This window comes from Elgaria multicarinata, chromosome 9, assembly GCF_023053635.1.
Source record: "Elgaria multicarinata webbii isolate HBS135686 ecotype San Diego chromosome 9, rElgMul1.1.pri, whole genome shotgun sequence".
Taxonomy (NCBI): domain Eukaryota; kingdom Metazoa; phylum Chordata; class Lepidosauria; order Squamata; family Anguidae; genus Elgaria; species Elgaria multicarinata.
The window spans coordinates 28,943,479-28,962,035 of record NC_086179.1 but is presented as its reverse complement, the minus strand read 5'-3'; the positions used below and the strand labels follow the sequence as shown (position 1 = coordinate 28,962,035).

General features: G+C 43.2%; 1 protein-coding gene across 2 annotated transcripts in view; it reads right to left on the bottom strand.

Annotated features, from left to right (window-relative positions):
- Positions 1-518: 518 nt before the first annotated feature.
- Positions 519-18,557, bottom strand: part of CHST11 (carbohydrate sulfotransferase 11) — a 235,653-nt gene continuing 217,614 nt past the window's right edge. For both annotated transcript variants that reach the window (XM_063133403.1, XM_063133404.1), the window contains exon 3: positions 519-1,949. In XM_063133403.1, the coding sequence (XP_062989473.1) occupies positions 1,095-1,949 (855 nt within the window). In that variant the 3' untranslated portion in view covers positions 519-1,094. The remainder of the gene's footprint in view (positions 1,950-18,557) is intronic.

Sequence of the window (18,557 nt, the reverse complement as noted above, 5' to 3'; positions counted from 1 at the left end):
CAGTACAGTAATGCAGGGGTGGGAAACTTGTGGCCCTCCAAATGTATGGGCCTACAACTACCATCATCCCTCATCAACGGCTACGCTTCCTAGGGCTGATTGGGGTTGTATGCCAAAATATCCAGCAGGCCACAAGTGGTCCAACTCTGCTCCAATGGCTGCCATGCTCTGGAGTCTCTGGCTTGGCTTGGGCTGCCCCCCTTGAGGAGGAAGAAGAGGCTGAACCAGTCAAGTCCCTCCTTGGTACTCTTCCTTCTTCTACCCCTGGCCTGGAATTCGGGATGTATGGATGTGTGACATTTTAATACATTCACTAAGGTGAAGATGTATATCAGGGGTGGGCAGAAAGTAGATCTCCAGATGTTTTGAACTTCAACATTCAGCATTCTTGACCATTGGCCATGCTGGTGGGGGCTTCTGGGAGGTGAAGTCCAAAACATCTTGATGTGACTTTGAGTCCCAGTGGATAAATTCTGGGCCTTCATTCGTGTGTGATTGTTGGCAGAACAGCATGTCTTATGAACCAGAGAATCGGGAGGCTTCAAAATACGTTTCAGCTAAGCCTCTCCGCCAGTCCCATTCCAATGTTTCCAAAAATATGCAAATAACCAGCATTAGTGAAACATTCAGTAATGAAGAGACATTAGGAACAGAGGCAGACTCCAGCAAGGAGAGCACAAGAAACGTGTTTTCTTTGTCCACACAGTGTCATATTTCAGTTTCTTAAGAGGAATCTATTGTGTTCTTAAATAAGCATAAATAACATAAAGGCTAGGATTGATGAAGAATGCAAAAGAATAGAAATTCATCAGGATACAAACAACATGTTTCTTCCCCACACAGTGTAGCACTTACTAGTCACATCTAGAGCTACTGTCGCCGCCATTTCCCTACCCTGCAAACAGAGCTGTCCTTTCTCACCAGCAATTTAAATAATACATTTCCAAGCGTGCTGCTCGCAGCATCATTCAAAAAGGAAAAAAAATTAACTTACAAAACAACCCCATTCTTCATATGCAATTGTGACAAATAAAAATCTTAAATAAAATAGGTTTCATCTTTCTCTCTCTTTCTCTCTGGCTCTCCTCCACAACTCATTCCAACTTCAGGTAGCTTGGCATTGAGTAATTGAACATTAAAAAATCAAGTTTGTAGACTTCATAGAGCTGTGTTTGGTGCTCTGCGCTGATGTTCTGGAAGAACTCTGTGGTCATTTCATCAGTAGTTCTTGTAGACTTTGCATAGGTGGGGAACTTGAGATAGTTTCCTACTCCTGCAAGCTGAAGGACGTAGTTGGAATCCTCTTCAAGGGTCTCGTATTTCCCTATGAGGTCGTAATGGATGTGGCAAGGGTGGCACAGAGAGTAGACAGTTTGCCAATGTTCATTGAAGGGCTCTTCTCTTTGGGTGTGGGGGTCTATGAGATAAGCCACGAACTCCTCAAATTTCACGTCGTCACCTTTATGCAGAGCCTCCTGGGTTGCATTTTTCCTTTGGCGTTTCACAATTTTGGTACCGTATCTCTTGTGGAAGGAGGTGTTGTACTTCTGGGTGAATTTGTTTCTGTAGGCTGACACCAGTCTCTCAAAAGGCTCACGGACAAACAGGAACTTCATGTAGTTTTTCAAGCGATGGTTGATCTCTGGGATGCTGTACTGGTTGAGTGTCTTCAGATTTGATGAGACATGGGCTTTGTTGGCTGGTATCTCCATTGGATCGCTGTATTTGCCCCTCCCAGTCAAGACCATCATGACTCTCTTCCAGTTGGTACAGGCCACTTTGGGTACATAGCAATATATCAATTCATGATCCTCATCAACCACCAAATGTTTGAGGTCATTGGGCGTCAGCACACGGCGCTTTCTGCTGGACATGTTGTTGGCTCGGCATGTATCTGTGACTTGATCCCTCCGGATCTGATGAAGGATGGCCGTGCTGGATAATTCCAACTGTGTAAAGAAAGCACAAATATAGGTAATTCAGGACAATTTGGAAACACTTGTTGCCATCTTAGGCAGAAATTTAGTACCTACTTCTAATTTCTCTGTGTACACACTGTCCTCTGTTGTATTATCAACACATGATCCATTCTCTAATACCTTGGGGTGTAAAAATTACTTGAAAATGGAGCCATTACTTGAGCATTACTTTTACTGGATAACTTTTGACTTGCTCAAGACCACCTACCAAGTGAAGGCCTGAACCTGAGTCTTCCATGTCTATATACAACTTTACAAATTCAGCAATCATACTGAATCTTGCTGTAATTCAAATTTAACAATTTTACACAATTATTCCTTTAGCTCTAGGCTGCAATTTCCATGTTACAATACCAATTTTGCCATTCAAGTTTAAGAGAATGAGCAAACACCCTCATTTTGTGTAACCACTTCTGATGGCAGAATTTACAGGTTCTAAGGATGGCAAGGGTGGGGAACTATTTTCAGCCTATGGGCCAAGACATTAAGGGCCATCAGCCAGCAGGAAGTGGAGCTGAAGGGAGCAAAGCTACTGCTGAGATACGCCCGCTTCCTTCCTTCCTTCCTTCCCTCCCTCCTTCCTTCCTTCCTTCCTTCCTTCCCCCCTCTCTCTCACACACTCCCCCAGTCACAAACACATACGCACAACACAAGCACACACACATACCCAAACACACACAGACACTGATCTGCAGAAATAGCTGTCACAATCACTATGGTTGAGGAGTTCAGGTGGAAACAGAAGGTTTTATTCTGGTTGTGCTTTTCATATTGTATTTTGTATTTGTGTTTTAAATTTGTTGGTTGTTTTTATGCTCTTCATGGTTTTAATTTTTGTGAACTGCCCAGAGAGCTTCGGCTATTGGGCAATATAAAAGTGCAATAAATAAATAAATAAATAAATAAATAAATAAATAAATAAATAAATAAATCTTACTGGTTTCTGTACCCGTAGAATGTTTAAGAATGGTATATTTATATCACGAATGGGGAATCTCAGGCCTGGAAGACCAAATTTGGCCTTCCTGTGGTCCCAATCTGACCCTCCAGTGCTTCCCAGTGGCCATGCCCCCATCCCCTGGTTGGTCCCTTTCCCTACAACCACCATTTATTTAGTGGTTTCCAGGCTTTTGAGGAGTCCCCCACCCCATTCCAAGAGATGGAAATGCGTCTCCTAAGAAAGGCTGAGTTACTGGCAGACACAGCTTTGAGCTTAAATATGTATTTTGGGCCTCATCCTTTTTTGCCTGTGGTCCTGCTCCTTTTGCCTTCAGCCCCTCACACCACTGATATGCACCCCGCTAGAGTCTCCCCAAAATTGAATTTGGGCCTCAGGCTGAAAGAGGTTCAACAGCCCTGATTTATATCCTGGAACTAAATCAAAGTTCCCAAGTACCTTTTCTGAAATATCACAACTCTCCTTAGAAAAGGAACTCATTCCTGCTCCTGCAGTCAAACTCATTTTCTACAGAAGTATGGAACTCAGGCCGACCTTTGCTGCTGAGACGCAGCAGGAGGGCGCGGGTTTCAAAACGACTCCGAAAATGAACACAGCATGTGCTCTTGCTGCTGATGTCTGCCTCACTCTAGGATTAATCGTCTCGTCTCCCTCATTGGCTCTGACCTTGGCAATTGAAATGAAATGTGTGGACATTTTGGCTATTCTCAAAGGAAGGACGGCACTCCAAAGTGCTGGCTGTAAGGGATTTTTAGCTAGTGACACCGGCCGCTGCTGCCAGCCAAATCAATACGAGGTCACAGGTCTATGCAGACAACTAACAGGTGGCTTTGGTTGTAGACCAGACCACCAAATGTTAACTTCTGTTGCTACCCTTTGTTGTTAGGGGTAGATGTTCCTAAAGGATTTCACAGTGTAAACATTAGGCGTTACCTATTTTTGAGTAGGATTCTAGGAGTGGAAGATGCAGGACTCAAACCAGTTACCCTGGTGCCCATGAAGTCTCGCCCTCCCTCCCTGTCCCATTGCGAACTTCCAACATCAGGGTGTGGTGTAAGAATGGTGTGTGTGTTGGTGTGTGTGTGAGTGTGTGATGGCTTGGAAGGAGAGGATTAAACTTCCCCTTCCCACTGCTGCCATCCCAACTTGGTTTGCCCCTCCTTATGCTTGCTTCTAAACAAAAAAACAAGAGATGGAGCTCCAAGCTATCTCAGCCATCCTGAACCTGAGGCCCTCCACGTGTTTTGGTCTACAACACTGTAGACTAACATATCTGAAGGACACCAGATTGAGGAAGGCAGCTCTTAGGCAACAGAAGAGAAGACAGCAACAGCTTCTCCCCTGCCTGCTTCTTCTTCAGCCATATTACCTGTTTCCCAGGCCTCCCCAGCATGACAAGCTGCACAGAATGCTTTGGACAGATGACAAATTCCACCTCGTGGAAAGTCAATCCAAACCTCAGTAAATGGTGTCTCTCAGGAATCTGAGAGATAAAAACAGACTTGGGTAGACATGTCAAACATTGGGAAGTCTCCAGAGAACTCCAGAGCTGTAGTGCAGCTGCCAGGAACAGATCTCTGCATGGTCTTAGGTATCTTTACTTGTTAAACTTAGGAGAAGAGGGAACTTGATTTGCGTTACTCCTTGACTATGGAATTCAGGGTGAATTAACTGGTAAAGTAACAGGATTCTACATGGCTCCCTGGCAGGGCACCTAACACAGGCCTATATCAAGGTTTCTCCTTGGCCAATGGAAGACAGGGAAGAAGATTGGTCTAGGTAAAAACTGCGCATTAATTCACTGTGCCTAAATACAACAGTGGGTCTACTTTAGACATCACAGAGAAGCACAGTGGTGACACAGTCTCATAGATACGTTTTATGTAGAAATACTGGACAACTCAGATTGATCTGGCCTAGGTTTGAGAGTTATTCTCAGCACTTAGACATATTCTAAAATAAGCATGAATGGAAAAAGCTTCTTTTTACTGAATTCCCATGAGAAAGGAAGATATGGAGGACCACAACTATGAATTCAACCGAATGGCAATGTTTGGAATGACTAATGGTCTAATAATGGTCTCAGCTCTCCTATTCCAGATGTTGACATTGACCACTGAATATTGCTACTCAAAAGAAAATATGCCGTTATCTCTAGATTCTGCAGTGGAACCAGACGCTCACAACATTTCCGACATCTAAGTCAATACACTTGTAATAACAGAACCCTCGTTCCTGCCCTGAAGGTAAGCCTTCATTCAGAAAAAGTAAATGAATTCAATGTAGCTTTTAATTTTAACTTGTTGGCTGCACGCGGAATACTGATCAGATGCTACACTGAGAAAAGCAGCAGCAAAACATTCTTTGCCAGGAGATAATTGAGTAGAGTTATTGGAATACTTCAAGATTTCTTGGCATTCGGTATGAAAAAGGAAAAATGTGCCATTTTTGTGTGACCTTGCTTGCTATTCTCAATGCAGAGAATCATACAATTTTGGAGTTGGAGAGGAGTGAGGTTTTGGAGGTCAATCCCTTGCTCAATGTGGGATCTTACAAAGCAGGATGCAAATATAGCACCCATAAGACATGGGTATCCAGCCCCTACTTAAATGCCTCCAGTGAAGGACAGTTCAGCACCTCTCAAGGCAACCTGTTGCACTGTCAAATAGCTCTTACCATTAGGAAGTTTCTCTTAATGTTTAACCAAAATATGCTTCCCTGGAATTCCCACCTACTGGTCCTAGCCCTGCAACAATGAACAAGCCTGCTCCGTCTTCTGCAGGACAGCTCTTCAGGTGTTTGAATAATGCCTCCCCTTTTCTCTTCTCCAGGCTAAACTTACTCAGTGCTTTCAACTATTCCTCATAAACTTGGGCCAGGTCTACAGCTTGTGTCAAATCATTACGAATGTGGAATAAAAAGCAAACTATAACACTGTGAAAGCAGTATATGGAATGTGGATTGTCCCCGACAGTTATCAGTGCACTTCAATACCTCTATAAAGCAGTAGTGTAGATCTAGTCTTAGTGACCAGACCCATCACCATCCTGCCTGTCCTCTAGAAATCCTCTAGATTGTCCATATCCTTTCTTAACATTCAGAAAAGAATAGGTCATGGTGGAAATGAGACTCATTGACTCAAGAAGCAATAGCGTGGCAAAGAGCAAGAAATGACATATTCATACCATGGGGGCATAATTCAGGGGTGGTCAACATCAGGTTATTGGGCCAATGTGGCCAGTGCCGCCCCTCATGCCTGCACCAATGCTGTCACTGAATTCAGAGGCAGCAGTAAAAAAACAACACAAAAAACAAAAACAGTTTGCTGCTAAATTTCCACTAGAGAGGGGTAAAGAAGTCAAATTCAGCTTAAAAACAAGCTATTTTTAGACCTTTTTACCCCCCCCCCCCCCGGTGGAGGACTGCTGCCAAAATTTGATGAGTTCAATGGCAAACCAGCATTTTTGTGCTGCTGCAGTTAAATTCAGTGTCGGTGGCAAAAAAATAATAAAATAAAAATAAAAATCAGCACCATGAGCATAACAGGTTTGCAGACCACTGCAGCTACAGATGGATAATTATCCCATCTGCTGTAAAAATTTTGCAAGCTTGATCAAAGCTCTTTATCCTTCAAAATTCCTCAGACGAATTCCCTGAGGGGCAAACCCCCAATTCACTTTGAATTTCCCCTTAGGTGGAACGTTGGCGCAGACTCTACTTGGAACCTTTTTGATCCAGAGCACACTTTCATAGGAAGGACGTTCAAAGTTTGCACAGTTGTGCTAGAAGATGTTGGCTGCTCCAATTAAAACAAGCAGAACCTCTTCTTCCTGAGGAACAACTTAGCAACAAAGGCCCTTTCTACACCAAAGGATTATCCCAGGAAAATGGAGGGATCACCCCTGCCTGCTCTTGGGTTCCCCTGTGTGTCATCTGCATGCACAGGGATGATCCCGGGACGATCCTGGGACGATCCCGGGTGGGGTGGGGAGGCAGGTGCAGAAACGGCCAAGGTCTCCCAATGACTCACAAGGACAGGGGTGGCTATTAAATCACCCAGTTCTGCCTCACTGGTTAAGCAGATGAATATCAAGTTGTTGTTGTTACTGTTGTTATTGTCTAAACTCCTAAAGTCTCTTGACATGTACAAACGTCCCTCAAGATTGAAAAAGAATATCCACCTATAATCCTAGTAGTGCAGTGGAACAGGGATTGCAAGGGACACAAAGCTGGCATTTTCTTTATCAACAAGGACATTGATAACATCTGCCACTCCACCCAGGCTTCGGTGTTCCCTCTGAACTTAGCTGCAGTCCTCACAATGGATAGGAGGAAATGAATATTCTTAACAACAATATATTGTTCCCTGTTGTAGTTCCCTCTTCTGGGAAGAGCTTGATCTTGAATGGCAACGAAGACCCATTAGCTTTATGAAAGACCTGCTCCTGGTGGATGAAAGTTCCTAGAACTGGTTTGTAGATATAGCTCAACACAACTACCTGAATTTTTGGACTCTCCTTGTGGGGGGTAGGTAGAGTTTTGGGATCTAGTTTGCATTTTTACTAAAAAGCAACAACAACTGTGATTCCCCCAATGCAAAATATGTAGTGGCTGTTTGCATGTGACGGTGGCAAATTGTGGGTTAATTCATCCATTCCCCCAGCAAATCCATATATTATTCCCTGTTGCAAAGCAAAGTGGCTTGGTCCTGAATGGGCAATTAAGATCCATTCGATCGCTGGGGATGTTGGAAGTTGTAGTTCAATACACCAGGTGCCTTAGGTTGTTTTATTTTAATTGCCCCACAAGCTCAGCCACACTTTATTGTAATAGATGAATTTCCTTCTCCCCTTAATTAGTGATCTTGTATACATGTGTCTTCCCTTTTCGGTGCCTGTATTTTAAACTTTGATTCAAAATTAAATGCCATGTAAATTCCATGAAGCTGTTGGAATCTAATCCCTGTACTCTGCAGCCCCCCTGTTGGAGTGTGTATTTTGCTCATACTTGAGGTTTCTATTTAACCTTGATCTTGGAAGACCAGGATTTTTCCATCCCCATTTGTAACTGCCATTCACTAATGTGCACAGGAGGAAATTGACCTAGGATGCCCTTTATCCACAGGCTTAATGACAGCAATTTGGGAGTCACACAGCACCAGCAGCGTCTTTGCTTTTTGTATCTCCCCAATGATGTACCCTCACTAAAAAGAACAAGGGCTCAAACCTATGCATTTTTAGACAGAAAAATATCCTACGACCCCCAGCATTCCACAGCCAGCCGGGTAGGACTTTTTCTAGTCTAAACATGCATCTGATTGTTCCTTAGTATCATTAGGGAAGGACAGAGCTGTCAGTTTCATTTCTCCTGCATTCACATTGTTTTAAATCTTAAATTCTTTAAACCATGAATATGAATAAAATTGTGATATTTGGGTTAATTCCCATCTAAAACAAATTGAAATAAAATCTTCTGCACTGGCCAATGGGAGAGCACCATGTCGTACCTGCTGGCCATTTAGCTGTTAAAGATGAAGAGGCTGTAAGAAAAAAGAGGTGGCAACCCTCAAAAGAGAGAGGGCCTTTTCGGTGGTGGCCCCCCGACTGTGGAATGATGTCCCTGATGAGGCTCGCCTGGCACCAACACTTATCTTTCAGGCGCCAGGTTAAGACTTTTCTCTTCTCCCAGGCATTTAACAGCATTTAACAACGATAAGTTTGTTTTCTAACGGACCCCAGAATTGTTGTTTTTAAATGGATACTGTTGTTTTTATATTGTTGTTTTTATGTTTCTGATGATTCTTAAATTTTGTATACTTTTTTAATGTTTACTGTTTCAACTTTTGTAAACCGCCCAGAGAGCTTCGGCTATGGGGCGGTATATAAATGTAATAAATAAAATAAAATATAAATAAAAGCAAAAGGAAGAGAGCACCCAAGCCAGGTCAGAAAAAAGGAGAAATGGGTTCTAAGGATGCAAATAATTTATCTTCATGAAGCCTGTCAAAAATAAATTATTTGCATCCTGAGAACCCGTTTCTCCTTTTTTCTAACCCTAAGTCAGTACCACAAAGATGGTTGCATACAAAGAAATTCAAACCCAGACTTTTAAGTGCTAAACATTCCAATTTCTGGGCCTGGTTGGATGAAGCTATCAGTTTCAGTGACTCCCACGTAAGGATGGCTGTTGCAGGGAAATACGGCCCTTTTTAAGCTCGCCGGATTACCCAGGAGCCTCTGACTTTGCTTGGATTCGCGAGCCGAGCTGCAGGCTTTTTCGTGAAATCCAGGAACTCTTTTCAGTGTTTTTTTTTTTAATTAACATTTATGCAAAGTGCAATTTGAGTAATTTGTGTGAATTTTGCCTGCAATTTACTTAATCTGGACAAATTGCAGCCATAATATGTTTAATTTGCACAAATAATGCCTCAAATTTGCACAAATTGCTTGGAGCAATTTGCGCAAATTAAATACAGTATGGCTGCAATTTGCACAAATTATGCAAATTGTGGCTGCAGTTTGCTTAAATGTTGATTTAAGGAAAGAGAAAAAATGAAAATCTGTGAGCTGGCCCAACTTGATCCCCTGGACAGATTCCTCCAACATCCTTACTCCAACATTTCACTTTAAAAAAAATAATAATAAAAAAAAATCTAGTACTTTCCGTCCTGAATATGAAAACAATTATGAATTTTGGTAAGAATATAATTACAAATATGATTTGCTAGCAAATCATTTTAGATTAAAGCTGCATTGCAATCAAGCTAAGGCAGTCAGCTGTGAATGACCAGACTGCATCAGGGTGCTCAGTACACATTTCTGCAAGCATCACAGACCAATGTCCAGAATGTTGGAGCATCTGCAAAAGCTATGCCCCACTGCCATTGTTCAGCACATTTCTGTGACAATCCACAGCACCCCCCGTGCGCCCCCCCAAAGTGCCACAAGTGACAAGATCAGAGCAGATGAAATAAATGCACAGAAGCGTATTGGTCTGCTGTGTTAAAATGACATCAATGTTATCCTCAAAGTCAACAAAGGCTGCAGCGCTGAAATGAGTTGCAAGCTCCTAAATCAATCTGATGCATGAGTATGAAAGAACGTACATGACTGAGACCTCTGGCATGATTCACAAGGATACTTTTAGTGAGATGTTAAGGAATAAAGTCATCACTAGATGACTTTTTTAAAAATTGTAATGATGGTGATTAGTCCTGTGAATGTTTGCTACCCAACTCCAGAAGATGCTGAGATGACAACCATCAACAATAGAGTGCAGTTACATTTGGCAGCTTTTTCAAAAGGAGACCGGTTGCAATTTCAATGCATTTGGAGCATGCACAAGATAAGTCGCCATGCTGTAAAAGCTAACCCACAGTGGATTCACTACTAAAGTAAAACAACAGTCACACAACTCACACTTTGCCAGTAAGCATTTAAAAATAAAACCAGTCAGGAAAGAAAAAATAGGAGACTTGAATGATTCTTTTTGAAATACTGTCTGCATTGTTGTTTTTTCTTGTGCTATTTCTGATGAAAATGAATTAACTGTGTGTAGGATACAGGAGACATATAGTATTTAAGTTTGCTAACATCTATAATTGATCTGTCTTATGTTCTGATTGGATGACATTTTGACCACTGAAACTATATTTGCCAGTATTTTGTAAAGGTGGCCATTACATTTTCTAATCCTCCATCAGTACTATTTAGGGCTGTGCACCCCCTACCCGAACCGCTTCAGAACCCGATCTGGACCTTCCAGATCACACCCAAACCGGTTTGGGTCGATCCGAACCTCCCCCGATCCACTCCGGAACTGGATCTGGAGTGAGATCCAGAGGTCCGGATCAATATTTGGCCCCCATTTTGCCCCCCTTTCCCCATTTACTTGCCTCCGTGTCAGACGGCAGAGGCAGGTAAGTGGGGAAGGGGGGACAAAATGGGGGCCGAATAAGCCCCCTCCCCCTTACCTGGCTCCGCTGTCTGTTGCTGCGTGGACCACAGCAGTGATGGAGCCAGGTAAGCCCCCCTCCCCCACTTATTTCTGCCCTCTTTTAAATCTGGTCACTCTGGTATAACTCCTGCAGCTTTAATTATTGTGATGAAGAGGGAATGTCACCAGGTTCTCCATATATACAAATGGCACCTGCCAAAATTCCCTTTTCTATTCAACTGTTAAAGATACTGGAGCCCTGTCCTCCTTTTCATATGGTCACCCTACACATGCCAGTGGTGGGCAAAGCCAAAGGCAAAAAAATGGGGCCAAAAATACAAAATATTCCAGCATATTGTAACTTAAAGCTCTTCTAGTAACTAAGGCCTATTCTACACCAAGCAGGATATAGCAGTATGAAAGCAGAATATGTGCCAATGGGCCCCAACAGTTGTCAGTGCACTTCAGTACCGCTATAAAGCAGTGGTGTGGCTCCTACCTTTTATATACCGCTTTCATAGTGCAATATCCTGCTTGGTGTAGATTTATTTATTTATTTATTTATTATTTATTTAATTACATTTATATACCGCCCCACAGCCAAAGCTCTCTGGGCGGTTTACAACATTTAAAAATAGTAAACATTAAAGGTATACAATTTAAACACACACACACACACGCACACACACACACATAAAAACAGTATAAAAACAACAGTATCCATTTAAAAACAACAATTGTGGGGTCCATTAAAAACAAACTTAACGTTGTTAAATGCTGTTAAAATGCTGTTAAAAATGCCTGGGAGAAGAGAAAAGTCTTGACCTGGCGCCAAAAAGATAACAATGTTGGCGCCAGGCGAGCCTCATCGGGGAGATCATTCCACAGTCGGGGGGCCACCACTGAAAAGGCCCTCTCCCTTGTTGCCATCCTCCGAGCTTCCCTCGGAGTAGGCACTCGGAGGAGGACCTTAGATGTTGAGCGCAGTGTACAGGTAGGTTCATGTCGGGAGAGGCGTTCCATCAGGTATTGTGGTCCCAAGCCATGTAGGGCTTTATAGGTTAAGACCAGCACCTTGAATTGGGCTCGGAAACATATAGGCAGCCAATGCAAGCGGGCCAGAATCGGTGTTACATGCTCAAACCTCCCTGTTCCAGCTATTAATCTGGCCGCCGCATTTTGCACAAGCTGCAGCTTCCGGACCGTCTTCAAAGGCAGCCCCATGTAGAGGGCATTGCAGTAATCTAATTTGGAAGTTTCCAGAGTATAGACAACTGAAGCTAGGTTATCCCTGTCCAGATAGGGGCGTAGCTGGGCCACCAACCGAAGTTGGTAGAAAGCACTCCGTGCCACCGAGGCCACCTGAGCCTCAAGTGACAAAGATGGTTCTAGGAGAACCCCCAAGCTACGAACCTGCTCCTTCAGGGGGAGTGCAACCCCATCCAGAACCGGTTGAACACCCCCCATCCGATCAGAGGAACCACCCACCAGCAGCATCTCAGTCTTGTCTGGATTGAGCCTCAGTTTATTAGCCCTCATCCAGTCCATTGTCGCAGCCAAGCACCGGTTCAGCACATCCACAGCCACACCTGATGAGGATGAAAAGGAGCAGTAGAGCTGCGTGTCGTCAGCGTACTGATGACAGCGCACTCCAAAACTCCGGATGACCGCACCCAACGGTTTCATGTACATGTTAAACAGCATGGGGGACAAGACCGATCCCTGCGGAACTCCATACTGAAGAGTCCACGGGGCCGAGCAATGTCCCCCAAGCACCACCTTCTGGAGCCTTTCCTAAGACTTAGATTACACCTAAGTCTTAGGAAAGGCTTTTCAGTGGGACGGGGGGATGCAGAAAAGCCAAGAAATTACCAAAACAATTGGTGACTGGGGAGAAGGGCCTGGAGATAAGGGGCTTTGGCCTTCTGGGGAATGCCAAAGGGACAGATTGGGATTATGGAAGGGGGGTGGACTTAGCCCCTGGACCTGAGGTGCTCCCACCCTGCACTTAGGCAAGCTTCTTCGCCATGACATAACCCCCAAATCAACCAAATGACCCTTCCTCTACATCAGAAACGATCCAAACTGGTTGGAAAGTTCCTGGGGCGGCAAATGCAGTGCCCCATTTTGAATCAGGACCACAGTGTGGGGCAAGGGGAGGTTAAACCCCTCCCTCTCCTGCTGAAGTTAACCCCCCCCACACACACACTCCAATAAGCAACGGAAAAACTAAGCTCCCATTGGCACCAATGCAAGCTATTTTCCCGTTGTTAATTGCAGTGTGTGTGTGTGTGTGTTGTCAGGATTGCAGTGCAGGATTAAACCCGCTGTCTTTGCATAATACTGAAGACCCAATTCAAAATGGCCCCCACCACACACATACACACTATTAAATTTAAAACCTCACATGGCGCTGCTGGAAACACATTTACGATCACATGTAACTAGGCCCTGAAATCCATTTGAAAGAAAAACAAACACCATTGCGCTATATCTACAACTTCTGTAAGGCATGGTTGGACCTCTCCTCTCCCTTTTAACTGTAGAAAAGTGCTATTTCTGCCTTCATGGAGCTCTTGCTGAGTCTCTTTCAAGTGCTTATTTGCTCCAGAAGGCTCCTTGTTAGTTTCTGTCCCCTCCTTTTTTTTTGCATTTGCTCATTATTCTATTTCTAGTTGCAGACAGTCGCTGTCTGCCATGCATTATAACCCTTTCATCAGTTCTGAACCCTTGCCAAGTCCTAATTGTTTCACTCCGTTGATCTGCTTGAAGATGGCAGGTCTACTTTTTGTTGCTGCAGCATCCTTGTCAGGTTTCCTGTCCCACCTGGCACACCAAGAAATCCCAGCACAAGCAGAGAGCAAGGAAGCTCTGATGAATCTTTGTTAGGTTATCTACTAGCAAGGTGGATACCCGTCTTTGTCGCCCCTGAATTCAAATCTTGAAGCACTCAGCCAATATCACTAGATTAAACTGTTGGCATCACCCGTAACTTTGCTATATGTTTATTAAATGTTTGCTAAATGACCATTGACACTTACTATATGACTGCTGGCTTGGATAAATCGCATTGAGGCTTTTTTGTACAGCCTTTTTTTGAGGCTGTACAATATATACAGCTCCGTATATATTGTGTGCTCAACTTCAGGAGTGTTGGTGGATCTTTTCCCTTTCTCTTCAGTTTACATTGAGGGTTCCTCTTTTTTGCTTTTGGTGTGTCTTTTTTTTTGCTATGCATGTAAAACATTTTTGTTCACATTTCCCCTATTGTATGCATTTTTGTACATGTCTTTGCCTAAAATGGACATTTTTCGCAAGCAATATTCTTATTATACTCTTATTATATTGTGTTTTTAACACTATTTCCTCTAACACAGACATTTCTGTACACATCTTTCGACAGGAGAATTCCGAGAAGTGCAAACTTCGACAGATAACTGAGTTTTGGCTTGCCTGGTGGTTCGAAGCACGAAATTAGGGATGTTCTCATTAAAGTGCAAACTGAACGGATTTCTCCCCCGTCCCTAGAGAAGACAGTCATCAAAGAACAAGAGTATTCCCAGTAGGTTCTTCACAGCTTCACAATGGAACTGACAGCTGAGCATGTTGCAAAATCGAATGCTTGGTTCAATCTGTCGGTGTGGCGTACTGCTGCTGCTGCTTCCTCCTCCCCCATGAAGGGGAGGGTTAATGAAACATCCAGCAGATGCAAGCTTGCTAGTCTTCCCATCTCAGGCACCTGGGTTACCTTTATTAACCTCTCAGATGGAGATGGTGGTGGCAGTAGTGAGCGAAGGGATGAATGTGCAGGGTGAAGCTAGACAGCAACTTCCATTTGATTCACCTGGATGCTCACCTGTCAAGTTCAGTTGTGAAGCCCGACGCAGCACTGAGGGTGAAGAATGCATGATGAGCCTGATTTTTAAAATGTTTATATCTGTCTTCATCCTAAAATGTTTATATTGGTCTTCATCCGAAACCAGTCAGAAACATTCTGTCACTGTTTTAAAGTTTGGGCTCCAGTCATCAGGACTAGTACCTTACTTTGACAAATGGAGAAAGAAAAATGAACTTTTCACAAGCTTTTTAATCAATCCCATGGGGTTAGGTTGGCAGTACGAGGATTCACCCTGGTTGTACTTTTGCTGCCCGGGGCAATAGCAAACGCTTGCTTCTCCTCAAGATTCATAACGGAGTCTGCATTTTTCCATGAGTCCTCCTCACAGTTCCCTCATGGGCAGAACTGAGTTCTCCTTAGAAATAGTAGCATCTGCAGCTGCCCTTTCTGTGCAGGTAAAATTAACCTCCTGGGGTCAAAACCTTCCTTGTGCCGCTTTTCAATTATTATGAGCCCCGAAAGGTACTACTTAGGAGATCCATTGACTTGCCTGTAATTATACACATCTGGAACAACTTTCCATTATGGATTTTTGTTTTGATTTTATTTTTACTCTTTTGACGTTGTTTTATTTTCCTCATAGGAAGGTGCTCATTTTCTCCATTCAACCAGCAATGCTAAAACTGAAATGTAAAATGAAAGCCACGTGTGTGTAATAGGTTATGTATTATAAGCTTTTAACTATCAGGAATCTAGATTTCAAATGGCACGAAAGGGAGAAATCAACAGCCAGCTGTCTTCTTATTAGACGCAGTTGCTCATATTCATGCACAAGGTCTTCCCATTTTTTTAAAAAAAACAACACAATAAAAGCGGCACTTTTGTCAGTGCTGTTTCTAATAATTAAAATGTTCTTTTCTCATATTTCACGGTGGTTTATAATGACATATGTCAAAATGGAATGTTAAAATTCCATACCATTCTTTTGAAGTGAAACCATTTTCAGACAGACTTTAAAATATTGGTATTTAAATTTTTATGAAGCTCAGTAGAATTGCTTTACACTGAACCGTTAGCTAATGGAACCCGGACTTCATTTGTCATTGTAAATTACTATGTGAGCCTTTTTTTGGCTGAGGAGCAGGGTAGAAATGCTTTAAATAATAGTAATAATATTAATAATTTAGGACACGATCCTATGCATGGATTGTGCCTAGCATGCCCCAGCCACTGAGGGATGCTGGGAGTGGTAGGCTTCCCCCCCCCCTTGTTGAAACATGCATAGGATGGTGCCTTTGTGTGTTTTCACTTTGGTCCATTGAATTTTGTACAAGAATTTTGGGCCTACAGGTGTTTTTTCCGGAGTGGTGACTAGATCTGTACACAGTATTCTACATGTGGTTGCACCAAAGATTTGTATAAGGGCAGTATGAAATTGGCAGTTTTATTCTCAATTCTTTCCTAATTATGCCTAACATGGAGTTTACCTTTTTTACACTGGGTTGACAGTTTCATCGAGCTGTTCCACCACAACCCCAAGATCTATTTCTTGGTCATTGACCACTAGCTCAGATCTCATCAGCTTATATTTGTAGTTGGGATCTTTTGCCCCGATGTGCATCATTTTATATTTGTTTACATTGATTCACATTTGCCATTTGAAGCCCATTCTCCCATCTTGGAGAGTTTATTTTATAATTTGATACCCTAAATAATTTGGTATTGTCAGCAAACTTGATCACTTCACCGTTTACTCCTAATTCCTGCAAAAAGATGGAAAAAGTGCAAAGAAGGGCAAAATGACGTACACTTTCGATGTACACTTTTCTTCAGTGGTCTAGTCTAAGATATATGGTCTAGCATAACATATAGACTGTACGATGAAATGTGTTTGGTTTATTTGGTATTAGTTATTTTTGATATGGTTAGGCCTTTATACCACAACAACGCTATATCCTCTCTCATTGGATTGATATGTGATTCTTTACAGCACAGTGTATTCTTTTTTATTGTTTTTATGTATATATTTTAACTACATAAATAAAAAAATGTTATTAGATTTTGTTCTATTTATATTCATTATATTCATTAAGCTCAACCCAGTTATTTTGTGACCTTGAACTCTCATCAGCCACAGCAAGTATGGACCACAGTTAGGATTGATGGGTATTGTAGGCCAGAAACATTTGGAGGGGCACAATTTATCCAACTTTGATGTAGATGATCCACTGTTTTTGTTTGCTTTCAAACTCCTGCTCAATACTCCCTCAGGGCAAGCATGAACTCAGTAACATCATTTTACTTCCATCTGAGCTTTTAAGCCAACAACAACAAAGAAAGAAAGAAAGAAAGAAAGAAAGAAAGAAAGAAAGAAAGAAAGAAAGAGGAAGCAAACATTTGTGTACAGTAGTAAGGCCGAAAAGTTAAACACAAATTAGAGGAACTTGCCCCAGAGCGCATATCCTAGTTGGAGGGTTAATATAAGTAGCTACCACAGTCCTGCTTTAAACATCTGCACTTGCTTAGGCTTTAATCATTACTGTTCTCTTGCTTCAATCTACAATGGGAAGGTGGTGGGGTGAGGAGAGGCGGCATAAAGGGCTGGCTAGATCATCCCTTTGCTGGAAGTGGAGAAACCCTGCCATGCTCAGGTGAACATTCAGAAAGACAGACAGGCGACTGCAAGTTCAAGCGAGGAAAAAGGAGATGCTCTTCTTCCACTCTGTATTTACCCTTAATTCAGCTGCTGTATCTTAAGAGCCAGAAGTCATTTCCTTGTTTATGTTAGACTATAGCAGGAGTGAGCAACTTGTGGCCCTGTAAATGTTTTGGCCTGCAAACCCCATTAGACCTACCCAGCAAAGACAATGGCCTTAGCTAGACCTACCAGTTAGTCCATGACGGAGGGGTGAAGATCTTGCAATGTTTTTATTGCGAGATCTCCCCTCTGTTTAAACGCAATGACCTCAGAGGGAGAGGCGTCGCACCCGCCATTTAAAATTTTTTAAAGGGACAGCAGCGCACAAACGCTCATGTGCAAAAGGTAGGTTTTTTAAAAAAAACCTTTCCCTGCTCCCCCCCACCCCACCCCTGATGGGTGCAGTGCTCCTGAGGAGCTCTGTGCCCTGTGCGTGGGTCCCAGCTCCTTCGGAGGAACTGCGAGGAGCCACGACAAACCGCGGCACGCGGCACATGTTCCATGGAAAAACTGGGCTTAAAGGGGAGGGCGAGATCCTGGGGCAATGGAGGGATCATCCCTCCCTGATCCCAGGACCCCCTGTGCATCATGTGAACGCACAGGGACAATCCCAGGGATCACCCTGGGATTTCACCCCATCTAGCTATGGTGGGGGATCACAGGAGCTGTAGCCCAAAACATCCAGAGTGCCACATATTATTCACTCCTTGACTAGAATCTCATCCTGTCCCACAAAGGGGGAGGAGAGACAGGAAGGCACTGTACTAAAGAGATCTAACCCTGTCAGTTTAGTTTCAAATCCTGCCAAAACAAGAGTTTTTAGGATTGGCCCAAGAAAATTTGCTGGACAAGATGGACAAAATTTGCTGGACTTATCCATTTCTTATGCAAAACCTGCTGACTAGGCCTGGTAGTTGTATCTTACTTGAAGACTGGCAATAGGCATCCTCCACTGGTACCTGAAGCAACAGGCTAGTTTAGGGCCCCCAGGACAGGCAGTGTGGCATATACAGCTCTGTCCTCTATCAGGGGGAACAGCTGGAGGGCTTCAGGAGGAATGGAGGGTGGGTGGGTGCCAATGCTGCCCCAGCATTTGCCACCTGAGGTAGTCACCTCACTCTGCTTAATGGGAGTGCCGGCCCTGAGAGT